This window comes from Oenanthe melanoleuca, chromosome 1 (genome assembly GCF_029582105.1).
Source record: "Oenanthe melanoleuca isolate GR-GAL-2019-014 chromosome 1, OMel1.0, whole genome shotgun sequence".
Taxonomy (NCBI): Eukaryota; Metazoa; Chordata; class Aves; order Passeriformes; family Muscicapidae; genus Oenanthe; species Oenanthe melanoleuca.
This window is the reverse complement of record NC_079333.1, coordinates 19630959-19658396: the sequence shown is the minus strand read 5'-3', so window position 1 is coordinate 19658396 and position 27438 is coordinate 19630959. Positions and strand designations below refer to the sequence as shown.

General features: G+C 35.0%; 1 protein-coding gene across 1 annotated transcript in view; it reads left to right on the top strand.

The window, feature by feature from the left end:
* TBC1D23 (TBC1 domain family member 23) overlaps positions 1-26239 on the top strand; it is a 32331-nt gene extending 6092 nt beyond the window's left edge. Inside the window, 18 exon segments of the mRNA XM_056483714.1 lie at positions 799-910; positions 1164-1269; positions 3176-3380; positions 4701-4824; positions 6923-7047; positions 7160-7203; positions 8129-8232; positions 9019-9141; positions 10069-10161; positions 12687-12857; positions 13078-13120; positions 13853-13959; positions 14627-14769; positions 16184-16228; positions 19181-19269; positions 21992-22127; positions 23144-23338; positions 24504-26239. Of these exon segments, the coding sequence (XP_056339689.1) occupies positions 799-910; positions 1164-1269; positions 3176-3380; positions 4701-4824; positions 6923-7047; positions 7160-7203; positions 8129-8232; positions 9019-9141; positions 10069-10161; positions 12687-12857; positions 13078-13120; positions 13853-13959; positions 14627-14769; positions 16184-16228; positions 19181-19269; positions 21992-22127; positions 23144-23338; positions 24504-24585 (2047 nt within the window). The 3' untranslated portion in view covers positions 24586-26239.
* The last annotated feature ends 1199 nt before the right edge of the window (positions 26240-27438 follow it).

Genomic DNA, 27438 nt, shown 5'->3' with positions numbered 1-27438 from the left:
CTACGTGATATTGAAATCCTGAAATCACCAGATGTGGTTCTCCCATTACTGACAGCATGGAAACATTGAACCAGTCTGCAGAAGCTGTCAGAGAGATTGTAAAGTAATCACTCCTGAATGCTGAATTCCTTCTTATCTATAATGCTTGTAAACTTTTGTTGTCTTACTACAGCAATTGTTATTAATGTTTTCTTTGTCAATTTGTGTATTTGGCTACTCTCTATGTTATTAACATTTTTGTATGTTTTAATTCAGACTTGTGAATATGTCCACACTTAAAATACTAGAACTGTATAGTTAAATAAATTTGAGTTTGACTAAAAGGTCTTTTCACATTTCAGGGAAAAGTGAGGTTAAAAGCTGACTGTTCTAAACCTTTGAAATAATTGCTCTGTTTTCTAGGATGTCTAATATTTTATTGCAAATAACTTCATTATCTAATTTAGGTGTAATGTTTGCTCTGTGTGTGTGAAAACCTGCTGAAATCAAAAGTTGCTGAAAGTAATAAACTGCAGCTGAATTTGCATTTTTATTATGCATTTCGCAACCTTGTCACTTAATGAAAACAAAAAAGCAAACTTCATTTTTCTTGTAAGTAAGATGAATGGAATTACTAGTTGAACAAGCAGCTTTAAAGTAGAGGAATAAATAATATTTTGCAAGTTTTTCTCTTTAGTAATTTCCAAGCTGTCTTATACCTTTGCACATGTGTGGGATTTGCTTGACAGTAGCCTTCAGTCTACATAAACCTTGAAAAATAGTAGAATTTATTTTTAAAATTACATTTCATTATTTTAGGATAAAAGATCTTGCAGACGCTCTAGAAGAAGGAGGTTGTGATCTTGAAACTGTAAGAAACATCATTCAAGGAAGGCAATTGCCTGCTGATCTAAGGGCCAAAGTCTGGAAGGTAAATATGAGCTTAAATCAAGAAGCAGGAAATACTTGAAGTTGTGTTTCATTTGAGGTTAAAGATTTAATTGCCAGGCATCTCTACAGAAGAGGTGTAATACTGGAATTTTAATATACATCTATGTTGATTCAGTTTAAGAATAGTTCTCTCTCTTTTCTTCTTTTTTTTTTTTTAAATTACTGTGTTCAGTAATTGAACAACTGCAAAAAGAGACTGAAATGTTTAGAGGGCTTTCTATTTTTGTTTTCAGATTGCACTTAATGTTGTAGGAAAGGGGGACAGCCTAGCATCCTGGGATGGCTCCTTAGACCTGCCTGAGCAGAGTATAATTCACAAGGATTGCCAAGAGTTAATTGGTAAGTTGTGTTACATTTACATCATTAGGTTGAAAACTTCTGTATTCTCAGTTGTCTTAAGACTTTATTTCAATTAAATGATCTGAATGATGTTTACATTTTGGAGGAAGCTTTGAGGAGGAAGATGAAAGAGCAGATAAAAATCAGCAAGAAGCTGTAAGAAAACAATAGTTTTACCTGTACACAGACTCTGAGCAGGTGACATCATGGGAGTTTATAGTATTAGCTTGTAAGTGATAGTTTGCAGAGTCAGAAAGTTTTGTGAGATGAAAAAAATGATAATTGTTTTCCAAGCTCCATCTTTTAAAGCAGACATTCTTTGTATAGTGTCCTTCAAGTTATTAATTGTAGAAGGCCTGGTTTTTAAAACCTTCTGTAGCATGAAAATACATATAACATTTGAGAGAAGAAATATATTAAACATTTTGGACTTCAAAAGCTGTTCTAAAGAAGGATACTGTTTAATAGCATTTTTAGTGAAAATGAAAGGCTGTGTTTGTGCAAGCAAGGTGCTGCTAGGACAAAGAAAATAATACTCTGTAAAGAGCTGCCTCAGGACCTGCCTGACAGCTCATCACAGAACTGGTCAAACCCCTGACATGATGCAACAGCATTGATACCAGTGATCACTTGATGGAATCAATGCTGACTCATAAATTAGGATACATCTCATGATTTCAGTAAGAAAATAATCTATTTTATTACTTTGTGCAATTGAAAGTTAAGACAGAGGATGGAGTTGGTGCATGTATACATACCTACCATTTCTGAGATGCAGTTCTACACTTTCTAGCCCTAAAATGTAGTAGGACTTACTTTCCTTCTCTCTATCCTGTAAAAGAAAGAGATGGGGGTGGAATTTCCACTCTCTTATTTAATCACAATCTCTCTTCAGGAAGAAGCAAAAATGTCCTGATTATATTCATAACGTAGAAAATTAAGCACTTCAGTGGCTGATAGTTCTCTTTTTGTATTTATTGGCAAATATTTTGTGATATGTAAGGATTTAAACTGATGAAGGGAATAATTTTGTATAATTACTTCAGAAAGAAGGTTATATGGAGACTTCAGTTTTTTCTTGGATTAAGTGTCTCTATTTCAATGTTTTAGCAAAGCAAGTAGTCTCCAAATTTAAAGTATATCCTCAGTTGGCATGTGAGTTCTATGTACTGTTTCATTTTTCTGAGAGGTAAAGAAAAGAAATGCCAAATATTGACTGGCTTTGATGGGAAAGTATTACAGACTTTTGTAACAAAAAAAAAATCATTAACAGTAATGAGACTCCTGGTCTTCTTGTAACTGAGGGGGAAACATGTTTCCTAGAAATCTAATGCCACTGTGTTAATGTAGTGTGTACATATCTCTTTCCCCCATCCTGGACATAAAAAATGTGATTTATAAGTTAATGCTAAAATTTAAGTTTGTAAGCCTAGCTGATCTCAGACTTGTGATTTGGATGAATTTGCATGTCAGTCAGCTTTTGAGGAATTAAAGGTATGCATTGTGGGTTGATCTATGTTGAAATTCAAATTACTTTTGTTGTAGAGTTGAGGCTAAGTTATGTGCTAAGCACATCATAGGAGTAGAAGAGAAGCATTCTGAGCATTAAAAGAATCTGCCTCCTTCTTTCGTATAGATCTTGAAAACCTCAAACTTCTTTCATCTTGTTGTGGTATTTAAATTATATTTAAATGTCTTATCCTTTTATAAAATCACTTGTATTTTGATACCTTTTTTAATGCCTTTCTATAAGAATTTAATCCAAATAGCCAGGTATTTGTTTTTCTGGTTTTGTTGGGATTTTTCCCCTAATCAGTCCCTATTGGTGCAATTTTGCTATGAAATAATCTCATTCCATTTCTCTGCAAAGCCTTTAACACAGTTTATATTACTGTGCCTATTTCAGACCAGTTGTCAGTGCCAGAAGAAGAGAAGTCAGTATTAATTTTGGATATCGAGTCTGTTATTACTTTTTATTGTAAATCACGCAATGTTAAATACAGTTCTTGCCTCGGCTGGATACATCTCCTCAAACCTCTGGTGCACCTTCATTTGCCTCGCAGTGATTTGTACAACTGCTTCTATGCTATCATGAATAAATTCATTCCAAGGTAAAACTCTTTCTTTTCCATATGTACTAATCTTATTGGCAGTAGAAGGGTTCTCTGAAAGATGTGCATGTTGGTTTTGGCTAGAGTAGCACGTTTTGTAGCCATATTGTCAGATTCTTTCTTTCATGTGATCATAATTTCAGTACCTGTTGGTTTGAAAGCCAGGAGATAATTGAGGTGATTTAAGAAGAGTTAATTGGGTTGGATACAAAGAGTTAGTGTGACTGATCTAGACTCAATATTCCTTTTAAAGAGCTATCCTTTCATGCAATATAAAAAAAAAATTGTTTATGAACTAATTCACATAGGTTATGTGGAGGTGATTTTTAATTCCCTTTAGGTCCCATTTTTTGGGATCTAAAATACTTCTATCCCTTCAGAAACAGTAATTCATAAGCACTAACTAAGTCTCAGAATCTCTTTAGAAGTAGTTACTATTTTGATATTTTCCATATGTTCCATTGACTTGGGACTGAAATTATTTTTTTTTTAAGTTGCTAGATATTTTAAATGACAAATACTAAATTTGAGCTTTTCATGCTATTATGTAGGTGCTCTCACTAAAATATATATTTACATATGTTGGAGCACCGTGACACTTCAGCAAGCTGGATAGTCTGTAATTAAAGATCTTATTCTGATTGCCTGGAGGGGAAGTTCCAGCCTGGCTGATGAATATGTGCCCAAAATATGAAAAGTGCATGTTTGCTGCTGTGGTGGGAAGCTTTTATCAATTCTGTCACTTGACTCAGCGTGTGTCCCTTTCTGCTCTGCAACATTCTGTGAGCTGTTTGGGGATAGTGATTTTATGATCACATAGCTCATGTGCTTTCAGCTGTAAAAGGCTTGCAGATTATCTGGTATTTGAGCTTCTCTGTAGGAATCTAGGTGATATTTCAATGAGATGTAGACTGTTCCCTGTTTTTTTTTTTTCTCTTGAGTAGGAGAATAAAGACATAGAAAGGCAGTTTATAGTAGATCAGTGAATCTCTGCTCCATTGGTATCATGCTTGCCTTGTTTTGAGATTTAAATCTGTTTCAAACACTTCTGTATTATATAATCTGTCGAGTATTGGCAGTATTTTGTTCTGCTCCTTGTTAATTTAGTGGGGTTTCCATGTTTGTAGGTTTTTTGTTGGTTTGATTTGTTTGGTGAGTTTTTTGACTCTTGAAGCTCATTGACATCATAATCAGTTCCTCTGAATTAAAAGAGCAATTTACAGGAAATTACACAAAGATTGTAAAGTAAAGAATTGCTACTGTAAGTCTGAAAACTGCAATATTACAGGGAAGTTTATTATTTTCATTGCTACTTTTTAGGGATTGTTTTATGAAGGGAAGACCCTTTCATCTATTTAGACTGTTGCTGCAGTACCATGAGCCTGAACTCTGCTCCTTTCTTGATACCAAGAAGATGACTCCAGATTCATATGCACTCAACTGGGTAATAAAGTGAAAGTAGGGAAACATAATGAAAAATAAATTTCTGTTAAAATTTAAGTACATGTTGCCAGTTTATGGAAGAGTAGTACAAGCAATTAGAATTGCATATATTAAAATAAATTGCATGTTTTAATATAGTGTGGGCTTTTTGTCTTTAGTGTTTAGCATGAGGCATGAGGTCTTGTTAATGTCACATTTTTATTGTACAGGGTGAGTCCTTATTGAACTACTGATGTCAGGAACTTCTTGGAGTAAGGAGGAATGAAAGTAGCTGACGTACTCAAAAAGCAAAAGCTCTGATGTTTGTTTTGATTCTGGGCAGCTCTATGTTGTAAATATGGGTAAAAAGAAGTCTGACAGGTCTTTTAAAACTGAAGTATTAATTAAAAACTTCCCTGCTAAGACATATTTGTATGTCTTACAGAATTAAGCACATATATTTTACAACTTTTAAAGCATTAGTCATTTCCTCTCCAAAACTGCCTCAGATTGTGGATAGTTACAAAGATGCTTACCTCAATAATTTTTTATAATGTTTGTGTAGCAGGACTGCAAGAAAATTTTTGTTTCGATGCTACTTAGTGTATGCAATACAAAATCATGATACTGTGCTTGCACTGGCAAAGTCTGTAATTTCATAGAGAAGGCTTTGACCCATGAACTCTTCTAGGTTCTTCTTTCATTGGCTATGTAAATTTTTTTTCAGTTAAAGAAGAATGAAATTAATTATTAAACTGTGAGGTCTGTATTTGGATGGGGTTTTGGTTCTTTTAAGGCTGCTACCAAGTTTAGTATAAAAATATGTCTAGGAAAAGTTTTCATATTCTCAAAATCTGCATTTTGCCAGTCTCATGAGCCTTCAAAAGTGAAATTAGGTCTTTTTTTGCCACCAAATTTCCATTTTTTAATAGAATTTTCCTTAGTAAATACAAAATTCTTAGAAGTTGTTTATTAGAATTTTGGAACCTAATTGCAAAAAGAATCTTCTCTCTGAAAGGTGGTAGTGAAGTAAGCTGGTGTAGCTACCAGTCCTCAACACCATGCTTCCTGGTGTACAATTTTAGGAAAAAATCTTAAGTTTCATGTTTTATAATGAGATTTCAGTAAAATTCCCTGCTTTATCTGTGAAAGTATCTGTTTATATAGGTGTATCACTAATACTTAGAAATATATAAGCAACATACAGAGACCTGCCATTGTCATCTTGTTCATGGACATTGTGCCTTCAGTTGCATTTGAGTCAGAGTTGAATAGATCTTTTTATCTTTTGCTAGAAAACTGTACTAGGAAGCGTTGAAATATTCCATGATAATGTTTTAAAACAGATACCAAGCTTTAGAAAGCTATAGCTGTGTTGCTACAGAATTTGTGTGCATCAAGTTCAGTAAGACCTCAGTGAAGTCAGATTTTATACATTTGAGTTAGGTGTGATTGTAAATGTTTTCTGGCATGTATGGTAAGAAGTTCCTACCTTTTATCTGCTTTGAATTTTGTATATCAGAGAGGGTATATTTTCAGACTGGGAGCATGGGAGCAGGCAAAGAGTTTCTTAAATGGTAATGAAAATTTTCTGATGCTTACAAATGTTTAATTATTCAGTCATAAAGCATTATAATGTAATGCTAAGTAAGTGAAGTCAAACTAATGTGCAACCATTTTAAATTAGCCCAATTCTACTGTGGAAAATAAAAATAATTACGTTTGCAGGATCCTTTCAAAGCTGTAATTGCTATACTATTTGAGTAAATATATTCTCTTATGATTGTCTTGTTGGTATAATTGGTGTTTAGCAGTGGCTGTGAGCTAAACAGTACTCCAGCTTGATTGTGTTATCTGTGATTCAATTTGCAAGGCTGCAGTGTACAGCCAACTTTGCCTTCACAATAGTCATATTTATTCACAGATAATCTGTAGTGCTGTGCATCATTTCCATAAAAATTGGTTTAGAGGTTAGAACTATCCTTCAGTACACTGTGCAGATATAGGTTTTATCATAATTTTGTTGGGTTTATTTTCTTTTACATGTATTTCTGGTAAAAATATATTCCTGATAAGATTGTTCCTGCTAATTGCTTTTTCTTGCATTTCCTAATTTTTAGCTTGGGAGCCTCTTTTCATACTACTGTTCAGCTGAAGTCACTCAGGCAATATGGGATGGATATCTACAACAAGCAGATCCATTCTTTATTTATTTCTTAATGTTGATCATCCTTGTCAATGCAAAGTAAGTGTATCGTTCATTTTTTGGGCCATTCTTTGCTGACCTGTTTTAATCCAGGTTTGTTTCATTTTGGTTTTACTGACTTAATCTATGCCTGTGACTTTACTGTTTTCAGAGACGTTATCTTAGCACAAGAATCAGATAAAGAAGAAATGATAAGTAAGTACTTTTCTTACATAGCTGCTAGTGAAATATTTACTATATACTATAATCCCCATTTATTACTGTTTTATGTTGCTAAAGAGCTAGATTATTTCTATGTGATTTTTCTCATTAATGAATCCCTTCACCCACTAATTCCTTTCTTACTGTTCTTTTCCTGCCATGTCCTTTATCTTCTTTCCTTATTCCTTTTAGTAGTCCCACACCTAGTTTTATACTTCAGTTTGAAGTACTGGAAACAATCACCAGAAACCGGTCTTTCTAAGCCCAAAGCAACAGCTGTACAATCCTTTAAATCTGCTGCACTTGTTGCATTTTCTGGATTGTCTTCATGTGCACTTGATTTGTTTTAATATTTATATATTTATAAATATATATATATTTATATATTGTTTTTATAGAAAATGCATTAAATTTCAGTGGAAAATTTAAATTACTCTTGCCTTTGTATTTTTTTTTTGACATACATAATAGAATGTAATTAATAATCTCTAGTAGCTCAAAATGAGAGTGCTTGGAATTTTGTGTCTTAGCCATTTACTGCAGAACTACACCTCAGGTTATCTTGAGCAGAGAACAGTTCTACTGATTAAGTACTCATTTTAAAGGATTCTTGTAGTCAGAGTTCTAGAAAAATAGCTGACTTAGAATAAGTACTGAAAGCTAAAACTATACAAAAGTAAGCATGTGGTAAAAAATAATTTGCTTAGAAGGTTTGAACATTGAGCAAAAAGCATAAGCTTTCTATGGATAAGGAACGTTTCCTGTATCTTCACTTTTCATCTGGAGAATGGATCAATATTCATGTTTCATCAATATACTAGATTGTTATGCCTTATTAAAAATAAGTTCTTTTATGATCTAGGTTGCTTAACTTCTGTGTCTGAAATAGCGTTGCATTTATGTTGTTTGTCTGTCTCAGAATTCTTAGAAACATCACCAGCCAATCTCGATTTAGAGGATATAGAAGATCTCTTCTCTTTGGCACAATATTACTGTAGCAAAACTCCAGCTTCTTTCAGGAAGGTAATAACAGTAATTTTGAAATTCTCTTCTTTTTGCAAGTGTTTAAGCTCCTGATGACAGTAACTTTGAATATTTCATTGCAATACTCTTTTCTAAAAAATTATTTCATGCTGTTACTCTGGTGTTATTTACTGTTAGGATCTTTGGAAGATAAGGTTAAGTGAAACATGTTAGAGAGAAGCTTCCTTGTAATATTCTCACTTCATGACTGATGACCACATTTTCCAAATGAGGTTCTTGTAAGAGCTGATGAAGCTAAACATCATATTGACATAATTGTTTTCTAGTACACTGCACAGCAGTGCCAGCTGTATTATTTGCAATAACAAAGAGGAAAAAGTCTCTTACTATAGATAAACCTATTATCAGGTGCACTGTTTTTGCAGCTCTTCCTTACTCCTGATATCTGACTTAGTGAATGAATTTAATAAAATAATTTGATGGCCATTGCCCTTGGCTTGTATGTACTTCCTCTGGTGTGTGTAGACAGGTATGGGAGATTTTTTTGTGGGGAAAAAACAAAATTAACTGAAAACAAATACCAGAGGCACTGCATCATGTTGGCATGGTTAAAGTGGTGAACAAGTGTGTTCACACTGGAAGTGCAGACCTTGCCATGATTTTTTGGAAAGAATTTCAGTTGATCAAAAATTTCATTACTGTGTAGACAGGATATGCATGTATGGAACTTAATATTTGCAACCTAGAGGATATAGTTTTATTGTAAACTTTCACACATAAGGACAATGGCTTCAGTTAATCTTTTTTTTTTCCTTGCCTTATTAGGACAACCACAGTCTTTTTGGCAGCAGCTTGCTGGGCCTCAAAGATGATGACACAGACTTGAGCCAGGCTCTCTGTCTAGCAGTTTCTGTGTCAGAGATTCTACAAGCAAATCAGCAACAAGGAGTCAGTATACTGAATTAGCCTTCCCGCCACCCCCCCCAATTTTATAGAAAAGTAAAAGAATTAATCACTAACCATTAGTTTTAAATGCTAACAGCACAAATGAGTACTTACTTTTTAGGAAGTTAATTGTCTTGAAATTTTCTCTCTTGTTAAATGATCTACTGTCTTCAATGTGTTTGTGCTGTAGCAACGAGCATAGGGGAGATTAAGACGGCTGATTTGAATTTGAGGAGTGTGAGCTGAAAGTATTATCTCATTAATTTGAATTCCTTTCCAAGTATAGCTACTGTAGAGGAAAATTTAAAACTCACTACTCAGTACCTTTGAAAAGAGTGCTGTTAAGGAATATGTCTTTTGTCAATGAAAGGTGTAAATGAAAAAAAAAATTGTTTAAACCTGTTTCAGTAGAAGTTAATTGGAGACGTAGATGCAGGACTTCACTAGAAATATTTAGGACCCATACATGAATCATAATGTAGTTAGATTACAGTGTGTCTTATTGACTACTGACTTCTTGTAGCAGTTTACAGGCCCCAGTTTGTCATGCATAGTTTGGGTTTTTTCCTGGTCCAAATAAAGTTAAGCATCTGTTTATATCCTATATCCTAGTTGGTGGGATATAAACACATCCTTATGTGCTGTGCTGATTAGTAGTGGCTCTTGGATTGTCTCATACCCATCATGCTTTCTCTCAGTAGAAGTTATATAATTGCACTTGGATGATCCATTCCCATGCACAAGCTGATGTAGTATATACTGGTGATCTGGTAACAGTAGACAAAGTTGAGATTAATCAAATGAAATAAGATATTTTTTAATAGCTCTTAGCTCCTCTGAGCAGTTCCTGTAGTACTGGATTAGTATTAGAATGTAATTAAATTCTGTCAATAATTATGCAATTTTAAAATTTAAAAATTTCTCTTTCAGGAAGGAGTGAGATTCTTTGTAGTGGATTGTCGTCCTGCAGAGCAATACAATGCTGGGCATTTATCAACAGCATTTCATTTAGACTCGGATTTGGTTTGTATGCTTTTTGTTTCTTTACTGGTATTTGACTCCTGACTGAGATAGAAGGGGAGAGAAATGCCTGCTTTGAAAAATAAAGTATCCTTTATTTAGGCTCTGTTCTGTGGACTGTAGTGTCTAGCTATGTGATGATATGGTTTCAAGAATTAGCTTCTCTAAAGGAGATGGTAAAACCATCATTTTACTGAGAAGTTTAGTCCTTAATGCCATTAGAATTTGGGATTCCAGACTTCCTGTTCTTTGCTTTGAAATGGAAACCCATACAGACTTAAAACTATACATTGCTTCAAGGAGACATCTCTTTTTAGTGTCCTAATTTCCAGTGAAAGGTGTAATTAATTTTAAAAAAGACTTTTTTTCTGTATCTCTTTTTTTGCCTTAGCCAGTCTTATTATAGTCTGCTTTTACAGAACATATTTCTTGAAAATAATTTGATTGCTTCTTTAAAATTTTTGCTGTACAATATGAAAAAGTGCATTAATTTTGCACTGAGATGTGCTATGGATGAGTAACTTCAATAAAGTTTTTGTACTTTCTATATGATTATGAATTCCTAATTGAACATTCAGTCGTATTTTTCTCTGTCTTTTTTTCCGCCCAAAATCACTTCCATTTCAGCAGTGTATTCTTCACTTCTGAATTAGCCCTCAGCTATTTTACTTTAAACAGTCTATGGAAGCTGTATGAAATGATTTATTTGGATATGCACCATAAAAGACTTTTATACCTTAGTTAAGTTCAATCCTGTATCTACTATCTTTACCTCTCTAATTAAAATGATGCATTATTCAGTGTTATATGCACATATGTAAATATAATATTAAATATAATTACATGGGAGAGAAAAGGAGGTTCTATAACTATCTGAAGGAGATTGTAGCAAGAAGGGTGTCAGTCTCTTCTCCCAGATAACGAGCAGTAGGACAAGAGGAAGTGGCTTCATGTTGCATCAGGAGAAGTTTAGATTGGATATTAGGAAAAATTTGTTCCCCAGAAGGGTTGTCAAGCATTGGAACAGGCTGCCCAGGGAAGGGGCCGAGTCACCATCCCAGGAAGTATTTATTACTTGTAGATGTGGCACTTGGGGACGTGGCTTAGCAGTGGAGAGTTGGCAGTGTGAGGTTGGTGTTTGGACTCGATGACAAGGGTCTTTTCCAACCCATATGATTCTTTGATATAGTGTGGTTTTTAACCTAGATCGAAAATCATTTAGGAAAAAAATTTCCCTGCCCTATGTGGCTGTTCTGCTGGCCTTAATTGAACGTTATATTCAGTGAGGAAGAAATAAGCATTTTAAATTATTAAGTAGTACAAATAGCCAATAGTATATGAAAAAGGAATCCATGGAAACAAATCTTAAATTAGATTTGATCAGTTCATAAGCATTTAAATTGTATATTGGAATTAATGGTCCTTCATGGACCACGGTGGATGAATGTCACCAGGTTCATCCTTGTTTTTAGAAGTTCAATGCTAGGAAAATATAAGGAAAAATCTTTGTGATGAAAAGTCATTAATGGAATTTCAGTGCATTTTATATTCCTGTGTGTGCAAAGTACACAAAAATTATTGTAAGGAGAGACAATGGGGAAATAAAGCACTTTGGATTCCATCTCATTTATAGTTAGAGGAAGTAGTGAGATTTAGGACCTGTGTAATAAAGCAGCAGCCTTTATCTCTAGGAAAACCCCAGTTAAAGTTCAGCCTTACTTACTGATGGCTGGGTTGTGTATTTGTGACTTTGTCCTTCATTGTTTAATCCACTGTACAGAATAGAGAATGAGAATCCCTTCTGGCCCCTCTCTGCCCCCTCAATCCAGTTACAGGTCAAAATTCTCTTACAAGTTTAAATAAGTACCTTCCCCACAAACACAGGTTAAAATTCTAGCTTTAGTGTTGAGAAAGTCCTTGTTTCTCCATCTCTTTCATATAGAGCTCATGTTTTTACATGCATAGTTGGCCTCCATGTATCTCAGCCTTAACTTTTTGAGAGTACAAAGAATCACAGATAACCTCCCTGTACTCTCAATTGTAATTTCTTTTCCCAAATCTTGATAAGTAAAAGAGAAAAAGCTTAGTAGGGAGGCAGCAAGAGGAAGACTTTACTGGCATCTAGAAATTCCAGGTAATTTGAAGGGTTTCAAATCTCTGAAGTTTAAATGTGTTGTGCCCAAGCATGTGTGAATATTGAAACCAGTCCCACTGCTGTATTACCAAATTAATGAAAGTTGCAAAGACTTGTATTACTTGATGCCTTCAGAAATAAACTAACAAATATTAGCTGTATTTCTTTCCTGGGGAGAGCAAGTGGGGTGAGGTAGCAAAGGACCATTCACAGTGTTCTTTATGTAACATTGAGGTCTGGGTCAGGTTCTGTGTGTGTGTGTGACTTGCAGAGTGCTGATATTGCCTTGCGGGTCCTCAACAAATTGTAACCATTCTCAAAGCTTGTCTCCTTTCACAACTTGTATTACAATATCTTGGTGTCAAATAGCATTTTTTGTTTGTTCATTCCACAGATGCTTCAAAACCCTTCAGAATTTGCACAGTCTGTAAAGTCTCTGTTAGAAGCACAAAAACAATCTATTGAGTCTGGCTCCATAGCTGGTGGGGAACATCTCTGCTTCATGGGAAGTGGCAGGGAAGAAGAGGATATGTATATGAACATGGTGTTAGCACATTTCTTACAGGTACAATTAAATTGCCATTGATTTAACAGCTGGGGTAAGGGGTGTTTGCATGTGTCATTGATGGTAAATGACAAAACATTTTATCCTTAAAATCTGAACTGGTTTTTACTTAAGTTAAACTAAGTTTCTGGTAAACAAATTAACCCCTGTTTCATTACCATACCTGCCAAACTCATTCCACAGGTTTTTGGTCTGATCAGAATTATCTTTTCTGTTGCAGAAAAATAAGGAGTATGTAAGCATTGCCAAAGGAGGCTTTATGGGTAAGCTTATTAATAATGAACTTTGACTTGGAAAATCTTTCTGTCTTTACACTGTCAGTATTTTTGAGGCTTTTGCTAAAAACCATCTAAATAAATAGCAACTAGGTCTCATTTGTCAGGGTTTTTTTTTGTGTAAGTAAACACTGTGCACTTACACATTTGTGGTTAACTCTTGGGGCTTACCCAAATTTCTGAGTGATGAAAAATTAGTGCAGGAATTGAGCAAATTCCCTCTTCCATCTTGTCATTCTTAATGTTTTAGCCACTGTAGATTGCGGATTCATACAGGATGCAACTTTATAATTACTACTAACTGCTGTTATGATTTCTTAAATCAGGAGTTCATAATTCTGCAGTTGATGTTGCTGGCTCTCCAACAGTGGAGAGATCTGTGTTACAATATGACAATAGAGGAATTATTGATCAATATGTGTGGTGCTGTAAGAGCTATCTTCAAAATCAAAGCAGTGATTAATTGCTGCTGTATTCTGAATGTTTACTGAAATAATTTGTATATTAGGTAGGTAAATAGGAATTAGATAATTAGATTATCTTAATGCCTTTGTACTACTGAAATAAAAGCTGGGGATTATTACAGTGATTGCTGAATTTATCTGTTTTATTGAATTGTGGGTAAAAAATCGTTACTGATTAGTCTCAGGTATGTACAATATTTTCATCTACAGTGAATTTCCAGTATAATTCTGAATGTTTTTAATGGCCTTTTAACAGCCCTCCAACAGCACTTAGCAGATATCAATGTGGAAGGACCAGAAAATGGATATGGCCACTGGATTGCAAGTACCTCAGGCTCAAGAAATAGCATAAACTCTGTTGATGTAAGTGAATTATGGTGTGTTACAGAGGGATGGGAGCCCTAGGTGTACTGAATTTTTTCTTCACATTCCTCATTCTATTCCATAGAATGCATTCTTGCAAGTCATGACTGTTTTCATTTGTTTGTTTAATTTCAAACTATGATGTCTAGTCAGAGGTGACATAAACATTTTTATCTCCTTGAGGGGAAGAGTTTGTAGGTAAGAACTTGCTGTAGTCGTTCTCCAGCAGAATACATGTAATAAGACAACTCTTTCCCTGACTCTTACTCACTCTGGGAATGAGTTACTATAAAGTGGCATACAATTTCATGGCAAAACTCAAAATTGTATCTTTTCTACAGCTGACCTCTTATGTGTAGAATTTAGCTTTTCATTTAGATGCAATGTATCACTAATAGGATTCCTTTGTCTAGATGTCCATAGCAGAGTGCTCAGTAATATAGTTTATTAAGCTTGCTTTATAAGATGATATTCTCCTCAGTCACATATCATTGCTGTTATTTTATAGAACTCCAAAGCAATACTTAGTTGTGTACTTAAGGCTCTACTGAGTACCAAAAAGTAAATGCAAATTGCTGTTTTGTAGTCTGTTTCCTTTTTAACAAACTCATTGAGATGAAATAACATACTTTTATGTGATTAATCCTGAGAGGAGTTACTTTTACAGGGTGATTCTCCTAATGGTTCAGGTGATGGCAAAGGAGTGAAGTCCCTAGTGAATAAAATGACGGTTGCTTTGAAGACTAAATCTGTGAATGTGAAAGAGAAAGTTATCAGTTTTATTGAAAATACATCTACTCCAGTGGACAGGTGCGTCATTTATATCTCACTGTGCATTAGCTGGGAGAAGTGACTTCCTATTTCATGTGGCTGTTTTGTAAGTGTGAAAACTGGGCTAATTAGGAAAAAGTTGTCTTCCATATTCAGTTTTTTAATTTTCTACCCTCTTCCTCACAATTTCATCATGATTCAAGGAGCCTACTGTGCTCCTTAGTATTGCAAGGCCAGTATGGGTCAATGTTGCCTTGAGTGATTATCTGGAATTTGTCATTGAATTTCACTTCTTAAAATGTGTCAATTTTGTGTTCAGTCTAAAAGTGAACAAATATTTCACTTGTATTTCGCTTCCTCCCCATCCTGACTCTAATAGAATAGATTAATGACAGTGGGATTATGGATAGTTTTTTTTTCATTGTTTAGTTTTGTTCTGTTTTGGTTTTTTTCACTGCTGCATCTTGCCAAATTGAGTTTACCTCTTTCTGAAGATCTTGATTTTTTTCAAGTTGTTATGTAAAGCTGCTTTTCAAACTCAGAATTCACCCTTGTTTGGTTTTTGTATCTTCAGGTACAGCAAAGAATGAGAATGTGCAAGTAGATTGAAGAATACTTTAAAATTTGGAAGTCATAATTCCAAATACTTACTTTAAATACAAGAATAACAGCTTTCATCTGTCAGAGCTTTAAATGAAATGCCTCTTGTAGTACTTTAAATTCCAGGCTTTGAAGATGTATGTTGAATACCAAGACACTGGTGTTCAGGAATCTCAGAGACCTAGCGCTTGTTTGATGGCAGGATTTAAAATACATGCTAAATGAAGAGTAGCTTTTAATAGTCTGGTACCTCAGATCATTCCTTCTTTTTGTGTTGGAAAATGTTTTTCTAAATTGCTGTTTTTACTTTTGATTCACAACCAGAGGCAAAAAATTCTAAATAATGTTTGATAGTAGCTTTTGCTGTGTGAAGAATTAAACTGAAAGAGGTGAGATTTAGATCAGATATTAGGAAGAAATTGTTTACAGTGAGGGTGGTGAGGCACTGGCACAGGGTGCCCAGGGAAGCTGTGGATGCCCCATCCCTGGCAATGCTCAAGGTCAGGCTGGATGGGACTTCAAGCAATGTGGTCTGGTGTGAGGTGTCCCTGTGCAGGGTCTGGAGCAAAATGGGCTTCAGGGTCCCTTCCAACCCAAGCCATTCTGGTAAATCAAGTAATTCTTACACGTGAGCCATAGGTAGCATAGGTAATGCATCATTTAGTAGATTTTTTGCAAATATTTTTACCTCATGTATTTCTTTACCAGCTTTCATGAAGCCTTGTTTTTATTTACAAGCATCCTCCTTGAAGAAGATACATTGCCAATATAGAGAATTTCAGCTATTTCTCTAGGGTTTTTCTTTACCTTTTTTTAATTCTTTTGTTCTGTCCTCTACCCCAATGTACTATAGAATACCTTTCAATATTTCCTGGCCAGACAGAGCAAGCCTGGAGCGGTAAGCTTGATAATTCAGCAGTCTGACTAAAACCACCTTTCTTGTATTTAGCATGGCATCACAATGTTTGTAAGCATTGGTTACACTGACAAGATTGCTTGCATATTTTGATATTAATTTAATTTTTTGGAATATATTAAAACTATTGCTTTTTACAAGCAATGGTCAAGAGACTAAAGGAAGAAAAAGAATGTATTGGCAGTGCTTTCTTCTCTTAGTTTCTGCTTTGTTATTTCTGTTCTCTTCCTTACTATTGCTTTTTATGGAATTTTTTTGACCTGTCATTTCCTACATACGTTTTATTAGTAACCTGTACTCGTAGAAGAAACCAAGAGCAATTGCTGTACAAATTATGGCTTAAGGTTTTAACAAGAGAGACTATAAGTATGAAAAGTAAACTTTTCATAAAACATCATCAGAACCTAGATATGACAGGGAAACCATGTGGAAATTCTGTCTGGAAGTCTAAAGTTATTATAATTATCACATGGTGATGGAACATTCTGAAAGAAACAGACATGCTTATTACTGGGAAAAGAAAAATGATAAGTAAATATGCTTTGCAGTTCTACCTCGTTCACATAACTACTGCATTTATTGTAAATGTGGAGGCCCTTCACATTTGCCTCACATACAGTGTCTTATAATTATTTCAGAAATAAAAATCGTGAATTGAGGTTTTATAAAATTACTTGTGATAATTGAAGAGCAGCTCATGCATAATTACTTTGGAATTTTGGTTATACTTTAAGAGCTCTGTAGCTTTTGACCTTCTTACACTGAAGTGCATGAAGATTAATGCTGGATGAATTACTGAAAATCTTAAAAGTGGGTTTTCAAGGATTTAGGACTAGTTTTTCTTTTAAGTAGTTTGCACATAATTTGAGCTGGGATTCACCCAAAAGCATCACAGAAAGGTGTTGTTTGTATGAGCAAAATCAGTAGAAGAACAAAGAAGAACAATGGCGATGGTTCAATAGCATATAGTATGTTTTGTTAATGTAGAAATACTAAAGATCATGGGGATTGTACCCCGCATTTTGTTGATCTGTTTCTAGAATATGGTAAGAAAATTAAATGTATGGTGACTCTTTAATAACTCAGATATTACAATCTGTATTTGTAACCAGGAAGTTTTATATACTGAGATTTTATTTTGATTATTTTGCTTATTCCTTTCACTCCTATTGCACATCTTTCATTGGGTAGATGCAATAATAAATTAGCTCACACTGTATAACCTAGAGTATTTTCTTAAAATTACAGTTCTTAAAAACCTAGAATGGCATTTTTTCTGTATCCATTGAATTAGATCTACTTTGTGTTTATCTCTTCATTTGGCAGGTTTGCCACCAAAGGACATTGCATTAAATTTGTAACCATGTAATTGTGGCCTTCCATGTAAACAAGTTAAAGGGAATCAGTTTCTAATTTAAGATGCTACCAGGCTTTTATAAAGTAGCTTTTTACTCTCTTGTTTACTCTCTTGTCCTGACTAACTTCAGTTGATAAACACCAGTGAGATCTGCTCTTAGATCCTCTCCGTATAATTCAATTTGACATTATTTAAATGTGCTGCTTCTTACTCAATTGGTTATGTATTACTAAAACATATTTACAAAAGCCTCCATATGAAAGCACTGCCCTCTTCAGTTGTCAGTGTCATTGATGCTTATTGTCTTAAACACTAATGAGCATGTTATTATATGTTTATTTTTGTGCCATTGTAGACCACATTTCTGTTTGTTTGTTTTTTAACTTTTCCTTGTTTTTTTTTAATATTAGTAAATTTCACCCATAGAAAATGTTTTCTTTTCTAACTTTCAATTCTACTTTCAGGTATCCCTAAGTAGTAGCATTAATTTACCTGTTACTAAACCTATTCCCTGTCCAGCTTGGTTCTACAGTAGCATTTAAACTGGAGTTTGTGAATGTATTTAAAACAGGAATCAAGGCTTAGAGTTGGTAGGAAACATAAGTGCACAGTATGGGGAAGGAGGTTATTGAACTGAGGAGAAGTACAGGCAGGCTTTTTGGTTTTGAGTTTTTTAAAACTGCTAAGCTTTGCCAGTTCTAAAGGCTGAAATTATGAACTGTTTGGTTTTTTCAAAAATTGCTGGTATTGTTGCTTTCTGAACTTTCAGGGTTTTCTCATATATTTCAGGTGTTCTCAACAGTTGAGAGCAAGAGCTTTTAATTCAGCTGTGATCATGTAATCACACCATTCTGAGCTGGAGCTTTAAAATATCTCAGGATTTGCAATCTTACTGTCACACATTAAGATTCAGTTATGTGTGTTTGTGTCATTTGATTGATACGATGTGTAGAAACAATTTAAATGTGATTTTTGACCTTAATATCAAAATGGTGCTGGGGTTGTAGCAGTAGGAATTGTTTGAGCAAATATTTCAAGATTTGACCCAAACTGGAAGTAATGAACAGAAAATCAGCATTTAGACTAGAGTAGGTGGTTAGTAATAACCGCACTGTGTAGTTTTTAAGGCATTTTATCTTTTAAGGAATTAACCATAAAAATTAACAGCCAGACATGTTAGTCAATAGTATTTGTTTTTTGCTTCATCTGAATTTGGCATCCTTGTGAAATTGCCCTCCAGATATGTTTTAGTTTCATGCTACAAACTTAGCATGTTGGCATTTGAGAAGGTGAGCAGAAGCTGGGTTTTTTTTAAAACAAACCAGCATTTCTTTCCACTTTCTCTGTTACAGCAGTCAGCCTCACAAAGCGACTGGACTATGTGCTTTCACTAACCAAGTTGCTTGATGGGTCACTCGCGTCTTCCTTGCAGGCAGCTTCATGAAATTCTCGTGTCCTTCTCTGTTGCACAGCTGTGCTTACATTTTGCTAATATGTTACTGTGGAACTCAGTCAGTTTCAAAGTTACTTTTCTTCTCCTGTCCCCTGCCCTCTCCTGCCCTTTTCATTGCCAACAGGCATGTCAGCAGCAGTGACAGAGTAGGAAAACCCTACCGTGGTGTGAAGCCAGTATTCAGCATCGGAGATGAAGAAGAATATGATACTGGTACAGTAGAAGATTTTTCCTCTTACCTATAATACCTTACTTAGACAAAATTATTAGGTTGGACTAAATCTCTTACATCTTTGTCTTGCAATATGATACTTGTTTATTATTGTTGTTCATGTGTGTTATGATAATGCCTAGGGCCAGCCCCCTTCAAATACATAGTAGCAGATTAAATAAAAAATAATTTGTGGTAGGCACCGAACAGCCAACTGGAAGAAATTGAAATGAGCATATATAGTGGATCTTTTGTCTTCTCTTGTTATTTCTGTAGTAAAGATCTTTTTCTGCACTGGTCATGTATGTGTAACCTGGAAATTATGCCTTTAGCAATAAGCAAAATGTAAAAGACCTAGTTTGGCTGATATATCTCAGTTTAGATGTCTAGTATTGTCAGTTATTGTAATGATCTGAACTCCTGAAATACAGTTGGAGCTAGACTTTAAATGGCTAATGTGTGCACATTTCTCCAGTGTTTCAGACTTTGCTTTTCAGAACTGAATCTATTAATAAGTGATTAATCTCTTGAAATGCATGCAGCTTGCTATAGGAAAAAAGCATACAATTTTTATTTAAATTTTTTATCTAGTTGGAAAACTACAGGCAAAACTGGAGCACCACACATTTCATAAAGTATTGTCTGGAATTTATTTTGAAAGCAGTTCTAACATCAAAATGGTGCAGACCTACTGCTGCCCTAGTTCTGCTCTATTAGTTTTAGCCCACTCCCAGTTATCATCTCACAAATAACTCTTCTGTGGCCAAAAGGCACATTTGTCTTCCATGGGAGGAACAAGTAACTAGTCTGAGAATCTTTGACATGCAAAAGGAACAATTCAGGAAGATTAATGAGAGTCACAGGTTTAAATAACATGGATTGCAATCAGTTGATCATCATTTGCAGTAGAAATTTTGAAGGATCAAAGTGGAATTATCAGGTGGAAGCTTTAATGCTAACAAGATTTTTCTCCAAATGCCATGTAATTAGGTTTGCACAGTCCTTTGAGCATCCATAATAGTGTTTGGCAAAGTCTCTGTAGTTTCAGAAAACCAGTTCCTCCAAGACAGATTGTCTAGAACACGTTTTCAGTAATGGTTGTTTGCTAAGTTCTATTTAATATTTGCTTTTAAAAGCACTATTATACTTGGTAAGTAAGCAGAGCAATTTGAGTAAGCAAAGCTAAGATGTGAAGTAATATATATAATCTTGATACAGAAGAATGCAAAAAGTGAACCTGTTCCTGTATAAATATTTTAGTGTTTGGGGTTTTTCTGTAGTAAATGATTGCAGTCATCTGTAATTATTGCAGCCTGCTCTGGGAGGATCTGCTTGAGCAGGGAGGCTGGACCAGGTGACTTCCAGAGTGCCCTTCTATCCTCAGCCATTCTGTGATTCTGTGACATGAGGGTGGATTATTATTCCATTTGCTTCGACTCCATAATGTATTTTTCAGTGAAAACATTTTCCGAAGTGTTTTCCAAATTTTCCAACGTTTTCAAACTCTGAATTACATTGAAGTAAATGGTTTAACAAAGTATAGGAAACTGGCTTTGAAAAAGGCTTTTAAGGTGCTGTCCTGAGTTATTTCTGGGAGGGATTTGTATGGAGTTAATATAGTTGATGGTGTCAGATAACTAGGTTGCTTAAATTCTTCTAATGTAGCACCAAAATTACTATAAACATAATCACCATCTTTAGACATAAAAGCAATGTTTTGCAACTAAGTCATAACACGTGCAAGAGTTTTGGGTGTTTCCCAGAGGTCTGTGCTGAAAATTTGGGATAGGAATATGTTCTTAAATGTCCTTAAAAAAGGGTGTGAAGCCAAAGACAACAGTTTTTGCTAGTGATCCAAGGTTATTTGAGGTAGTAAGGACAGACTGAGTCTTTTGCTAATCTGAATGACTGGGTAGTAAAATGGCACATGAAATTCAGTATGAATTTAATGCAAGAAAGACACTAAAAAAACCACAACCACTTCTAGTTTCAGATCCAGTGGTGGTAGAATGATTTGGCTGTATCCAGCAGCAGTGGGTTTAGAAGTAAGCAGTCATCAGCAGTTAGAAAAGCAAATCAAATGCTCAGAAATCCGACACATTAAATATTGTGTGTCTTCTGCCCTTGATGTTAGAAATAATGTTTGAACAGAAGAAGGTTCAGAGAGGAGTAAGAAGGGTGATGATTACTTGCACAAAAGGCACAGCTGAATGTTAGAAGTTTAGTTATGTAAAAGAGGCATTTTGATGGAGGAAAAGTGATCCACAAAAATACTGCCTGGCCTTGAAAGGGTTCAACAGGTGTTCATTTCTTCTTGTAAAAGAAACTAGAAGCCACAAGAAGAGACTTTTCTGGACGGTAATTGGCTTGGTTTTGGTACTCCTTGCCAAAGGATATTGATGATTCAAATGCAAAGGGTTTATGTGGTTTCAAGGAAAGTCTGGACAAGTCCATGTAAAAGAAATCTATTAAACTTTACTGAATGAACAAATCAGACCAGCCTAAGGTACCCCTTGACCTAAAAATACTTGTCTGTTGAGAGAGAAATATCAGATATGCCTTTTTCTTTCTTCTCTCTCAATAATTCTGTATGGTTAGGTAGACCTTGCTTTGAACCAGTGTATCTATAGTGGGTTTAAGTGAATTGAAAAGTTGACTGATGGGTGTGAAAATACTTCCTCTTTTTTTTTTTTTAAACGTTTTTACCCTCTCCATTCAAAACAGATGAAATTGATAGTTCCTCAATGTCTGATGATGATCGAAAAGAGGTTGTCAACATCCAAACGTGGATTAATAAACCTGATGTGAAGTATAATTTTCCATGTAATGAAGTAAAAGAAAATGGACATATGTTTCCCAGGTACTGAAATTAATCCTAAATTCAATGAAAACATCCATCCTGATATATATTCTGAAAAAAAGTATTGGTCACTTAACTTATCCTTTTTAAAAAACCAGGAAATGAAAGTTTGAAGCAAGCTAGAGCAAAGTGTTACTGTATTTGCATTCTGGTATGTCTTCATTTGAAAGATAGGTGTTTGCTAGGGAAGGCAGGACCCTCCTATGGAATGGATAATCTAAACTCCTCCCTCCACATTATTATAATTTTGAGATTAAGGGGCTCTCAGACAGAGATACGAGGATAGGAATAACAGTTTTTTACTAGTATATATAACAAGGCAAACAAAACAAAAACTATGGAATTAATAGCAAACAGAACCATGGACCCCATGACAGCCTTCTCGGCGGAGATAGGAAGGATGGAGGAGAGGTTTTGCTTCACAAAGCCCTGGGGCAGTCAGTCCTCTGCAGGACTCTGAAAAAAACACTAAGCTGGAACAGCTCCCATCCTTTATCTGCTTCTAATCTCTCAGAAACTCCCAAAAACCAGAAGAGTTCCCCCTCCCCGATGTCTCAAGCACCCAGCCTCTTAGCAAGTCAATGGAGAAAAATTCCACGAGTAACAAGGAAAGAAAAGACAAGAATACTCAACCCCCAACATTGTATTCGTAGTGTTATAGAATGGTAATTATGTATAAAACCTGGTGTGAAGTTTTGCTTTGGAGGACAAGATAGTAAGAAAAATTGAAGGGGAGAGAGGGACTGGAGGTACTTGCCATGCTTTGTGCACCAGTAATGCTGGGGCAATTTTGCTTGTTTTCAGAAATGGCCATGCTACAGCACTGAAGGAAAATCTGAAGTATTTTGTAGAGCTTTCTTAATTAGATATTATGAAAGTATTAAATCTGTTTCTTAGATTTGGAAGCGGTATTATCTATCTCTCTCCATGTAGTTTAGACATTGAATTTAACTTTCTAAATAGCTGATATTGAATTCGTTAACAAAACTAATTTGTATTTTTTCTTTTCCTTGAAGTCATCTCCTAGTAACAGCAACTCATATGTACTGTTTGAGGGAGATTCCATCACGAAAGGGACTGGCTTACATACAGTCTCGACAAGCACTCAACTCTGTAGTCAAAATCACATCCAAGAAGAAACACCCAGAATTGATCACCTTTAAGTATGGAAATAGCAATACTTCAGGCATAGAAATTCTGGCAGTTGAAAGGTAAGCCATCTCAGTAGCAGAGGTGTGTGGTAATGATGCCAAGGATGCTCTACACTGGAAGTCAGGGTTATGCTGTAATTCACAGAATTGAGTTCAAAAGTAATAGTTTTTATTTAGGAATACATAATTCAGATATTATCTAGGAAAAAGATTTGCCAGCAAAATGATGAGTGAGTATTTGACCCAGAAGAGAGGAACTGTAACTACAGTTCTTGGGAATGGGATGTGTGCAAGTGTTTTCTTTTTGTTATAGGTCTTAAATAAAAATGAGGTGGACAGTTCTCTGCAGCAAAAATATGGATTTGCGAAGAGTGGGATTTATAAATATGGTCATTCTTCTGTGGAATCTTTTTTTTTTTTTTTTTCCCCTTGACATCTGAGTTATATTCTCTGTGCATTGTGCAAAAAGTCCAGAAGCTTAAACTCAAAACTCTGATTCCCTGAAACCTGATTCTTAGAAGTTACATGTTGCCATGCTCACTGGTTGCATGCTTAAGAGGTGGAAGGTGATGGAGCTGGATGTATCAGGCATTTTTCCCTTTGTGTAGCCTGATGTTTCTTGGCACTGTTTTTAGAAGATTGCTGGTACCAACTGGATGTTTTCTCATCCTCTTCTTTGGAGAGAACTGTGTGAGTGGATGTTCTGTTTTCGCAAGAGAGGGGAGATGAATTCCCTACCTAACTAGGGACATTCTGTGCCTGCTGGTTCCTTAGGCTTATAGTAGGACAACAAAGATAAATTAACATTTTGCAGAGAACTTTACTGCTTGTTGAATTTTGCTTCATCACTCACCACCTTGTGGACTGGAGCAGATTGATCTAGAGCTGTCTAAAGAAATTTAAAAAACGAAAACCACAAAAATCAAGCAAGGACTGCTATGCTTCAGTCAGACAGCGCTATCTGTAGAGATCTTGAATGGCCTGACCTATCCCATTGTCAATTCTTCTTTCCAATAAGGCCTGTGAAGTACTCCTCAACAGTTCTAAGTTCACAAAGAGAAAGTTTCATAATACAATCAGGAATTAAATGTTATATTCCTGGTATTTTTTTAACTTTAATATATTCCCCTCTTCCCTTCCTCCTAGACAGAGGAAGAATGAAAATAATTTTAATTTCAAAAATTTTATAGTGAATTAATGATGGCTTTTTCTAATTTTTTTTAAGGTATTTGATTCCAAATGCAGGTGACGCTACCAAAGCCATAAAACAACAGATCATGAAAGTATTGGATGCCTTGGAGAGTTAATAACTAAAGACTTTGTAGATACCAGTTTATAAAGAAGAAGCAACCAAGATACTGTATGTGGACACAAGCTGACTGTTTCCCAACTGAATACTAACTTATGAGAATTTTTCTGTTTGCTGGTGGGAGTGCCTGAATAGCAGGCTTAAGATAGGGTAAATTATTATCCATTTCTGAACAGGATTTTTGTTTGTTTGGGGTTTTTTTAATTTTTTTTTTTCTGTTTTGGAGAAGTGTTTATTATAAAGGTCAGTTTGTTTCATTTTAATGCAGCCTTAATGGGAGTGATCTACATTTTTGCAAGAGCAGGTGCAGGTGGGTTCACATTAAGTGTGTTACAGGAGTGAAGGACTGTGAGATACAGAGAAGCAATTGAAAACACAATGGTTTTTAAATTATTATCCCTTCCAAATCTCTCCATTGCCTACAGTCTAGAAATTTGATTTTGCCTATCAGGTAATATCAAAGACTAATTAAAAATTTAGGGTTTTGAGCAGAGCGGATACAAATGTTAAAAACACTGTTTTCACATTAAAAATTGTTAAGTCAAATTTGGGCTTCAGATAAATGGAAAAAATGCAAGAAATTTATAAAATTAAAGGTTTTTTAAAATCTTACCAGCTACTAGGCTAAATGACTGGAATTGATGGTAAGAATTATTTTTAAATACTTAATTAACTGTAGTTATTACTACAGGGTTGAGATTTTTTTTAATTATGCAAAATTTTACATTTCATAAGTTGAGGCTGTTTCCCGTGTAAAGATCAGTGTATGCACTGAAATGCATGTTTCATATGACTGTTGAAAACAAGTTGCCTTGCTCCTCAGAAAAAAAAAATCTAGGAAATCTAAATTAGATGTTTAAAACCCTTCAGGTCAGCACAAAAATGAGTACGTGCTGACCAAAGGTGTGTTCAGCAAGGAGATGAATGCACACAAAACCAGGGAAGAAATTCCAGTGCTGTATACCTGTGATAAATGTATTCTTAACTGGTTGCCTTCATTGATTCAAGTATTCATTTATATTATTTTGAGTAACAACTTCTAAATTAGTAAATATTTGGGAGATAACAGCTATATGATTGTTCATCATAAGCTTTCCATTTGTTCAAGAATGGCTCTCTTGTTCAAAGCTCAGTACAGGAATGTTCTTATGGACAAGGCAGAGCATCTTTTTAGACTGATGGGAAATCACCAAAAACTGTGAAAGATAATGGGGATTAGCTTTGCTGCATGAAATCTTCTGAGTACTTGAATCAAAGCCTGTGATTTGGTACTTCATCAGAAGGTGAAATGAGTTAAACTGACCTTTATAGAAAACATTTATTCTAAGTTATTTTACTAGGAATCAAGCTAGGGCACCTTAATTCTGGAACTAATTACTTTTTTTTCTTCTTAGTATCTGAGTAAACACCAATAGAACTTGAACTGTTGAAAATATTTGCATGAAATTGCACCTGGGCCAATGCTCATGTATTTATAGTTTTGCCCAGCAGCTGTTGTATTACATTTTCCTCTTCCTAATCCCTTCTGAAAATATCCTCAGGAGTCTCTGACTCTGTGCCTACTTCAGCAATGAGATTTTTTTCATGTAAAGATGTTTGTGCTACTGTTTATAAACTACAGTTGTAAATAAACCAGTACAATTTGAACATAACTTGTTCTGTCAGAAGGCATTTAGTTGCATACTGTGTAAATTCTCTGAATCAATTAAAAGTTTTTCCTAAAGGTGTTTTGTAAATGGAAGTGAATTTGATCTTTGGAGTGGAAGAAGCTGATCATGGATCATAGGGAGCTACTGCCAGTGACTTCTTAATGTAAGTATTTCAGAATTTAGGTTAATTAGGTTAATTAAGGACATTTGGGTGAGCATTCACAGAAAGGTCAAAGTGAATTAGCAAATAATCAGTTACAGAAAAGGTTTCTGCGTAAATTCCAGACTTCTCAGCATCCTATTTTTATTATGAAAATGTTGACAGAATGATACAACTTATTTCTCCTAGTCAGGAGACAGAAAAATGAAAATAACACTCAGTTGTTAAGCAGGTGTATATGAGTATCAAATGTGGAATGTGGCTAATGTGTGTGCTTCACTGTCAGGACAGCAAATGCAGCAGACCTGTGAGATCTACAGCAAGTAATGCAGCAGGAAGTCAGTTCTTAAATCCCTTCTCTGTAGAAACATATAATGCAAGCTATTTCGAGGCTAGTGATTTGTAAATTTTAAGGCAATGTACAAGTTATCAACAGACCTCTTATCTTAAAAAGCTCAGCCCAAACTATGAATAATTTCAATGGTGCTAGTCTATCTCTACCCACAGTTTAAGGGCCACTTTTGCCCTATAGTGTACATACCTGTAGTTACTATTTTTGTTGTAAATCGTCTATTACTAAGCAGAAATTCTAATTATAGTACTGCAGTGACATTTTTTTGAAAAGAAAAATCCAATAAGTTGGCATGCTACTTCCTATCCCTTTGAGCTTGAAGGGGTTTTTTAAATTATTTGCTAGCGATGTGTTGGCTCTTATTTTATGCTGCATGCACCACTGTCTATATTGTTGAATATAAGGTGGCAGTTGTTATGATGGAGTGATAGAAGTGAGGTCTGGAGTAGGAAAGAAAGTCTTGGAGTAAACTTCCCTGCCAAATGAAAGCTCTTACCTTTGTATCATAGAGAGAGTTGGTGCTTCTGTGCTCACTGATGGCTCTTCACTTGTCTCACAAGTTCATTTAGATTCTGCTTTGTATGAGAATTTGAAAAGAACTTTACATATATTACCCACCAAAAAATACTGTTGATTGCAGAGATGCAATTTTAAAATTGTCTTTTTCTGTTAGCCCTAACATATGGGTCT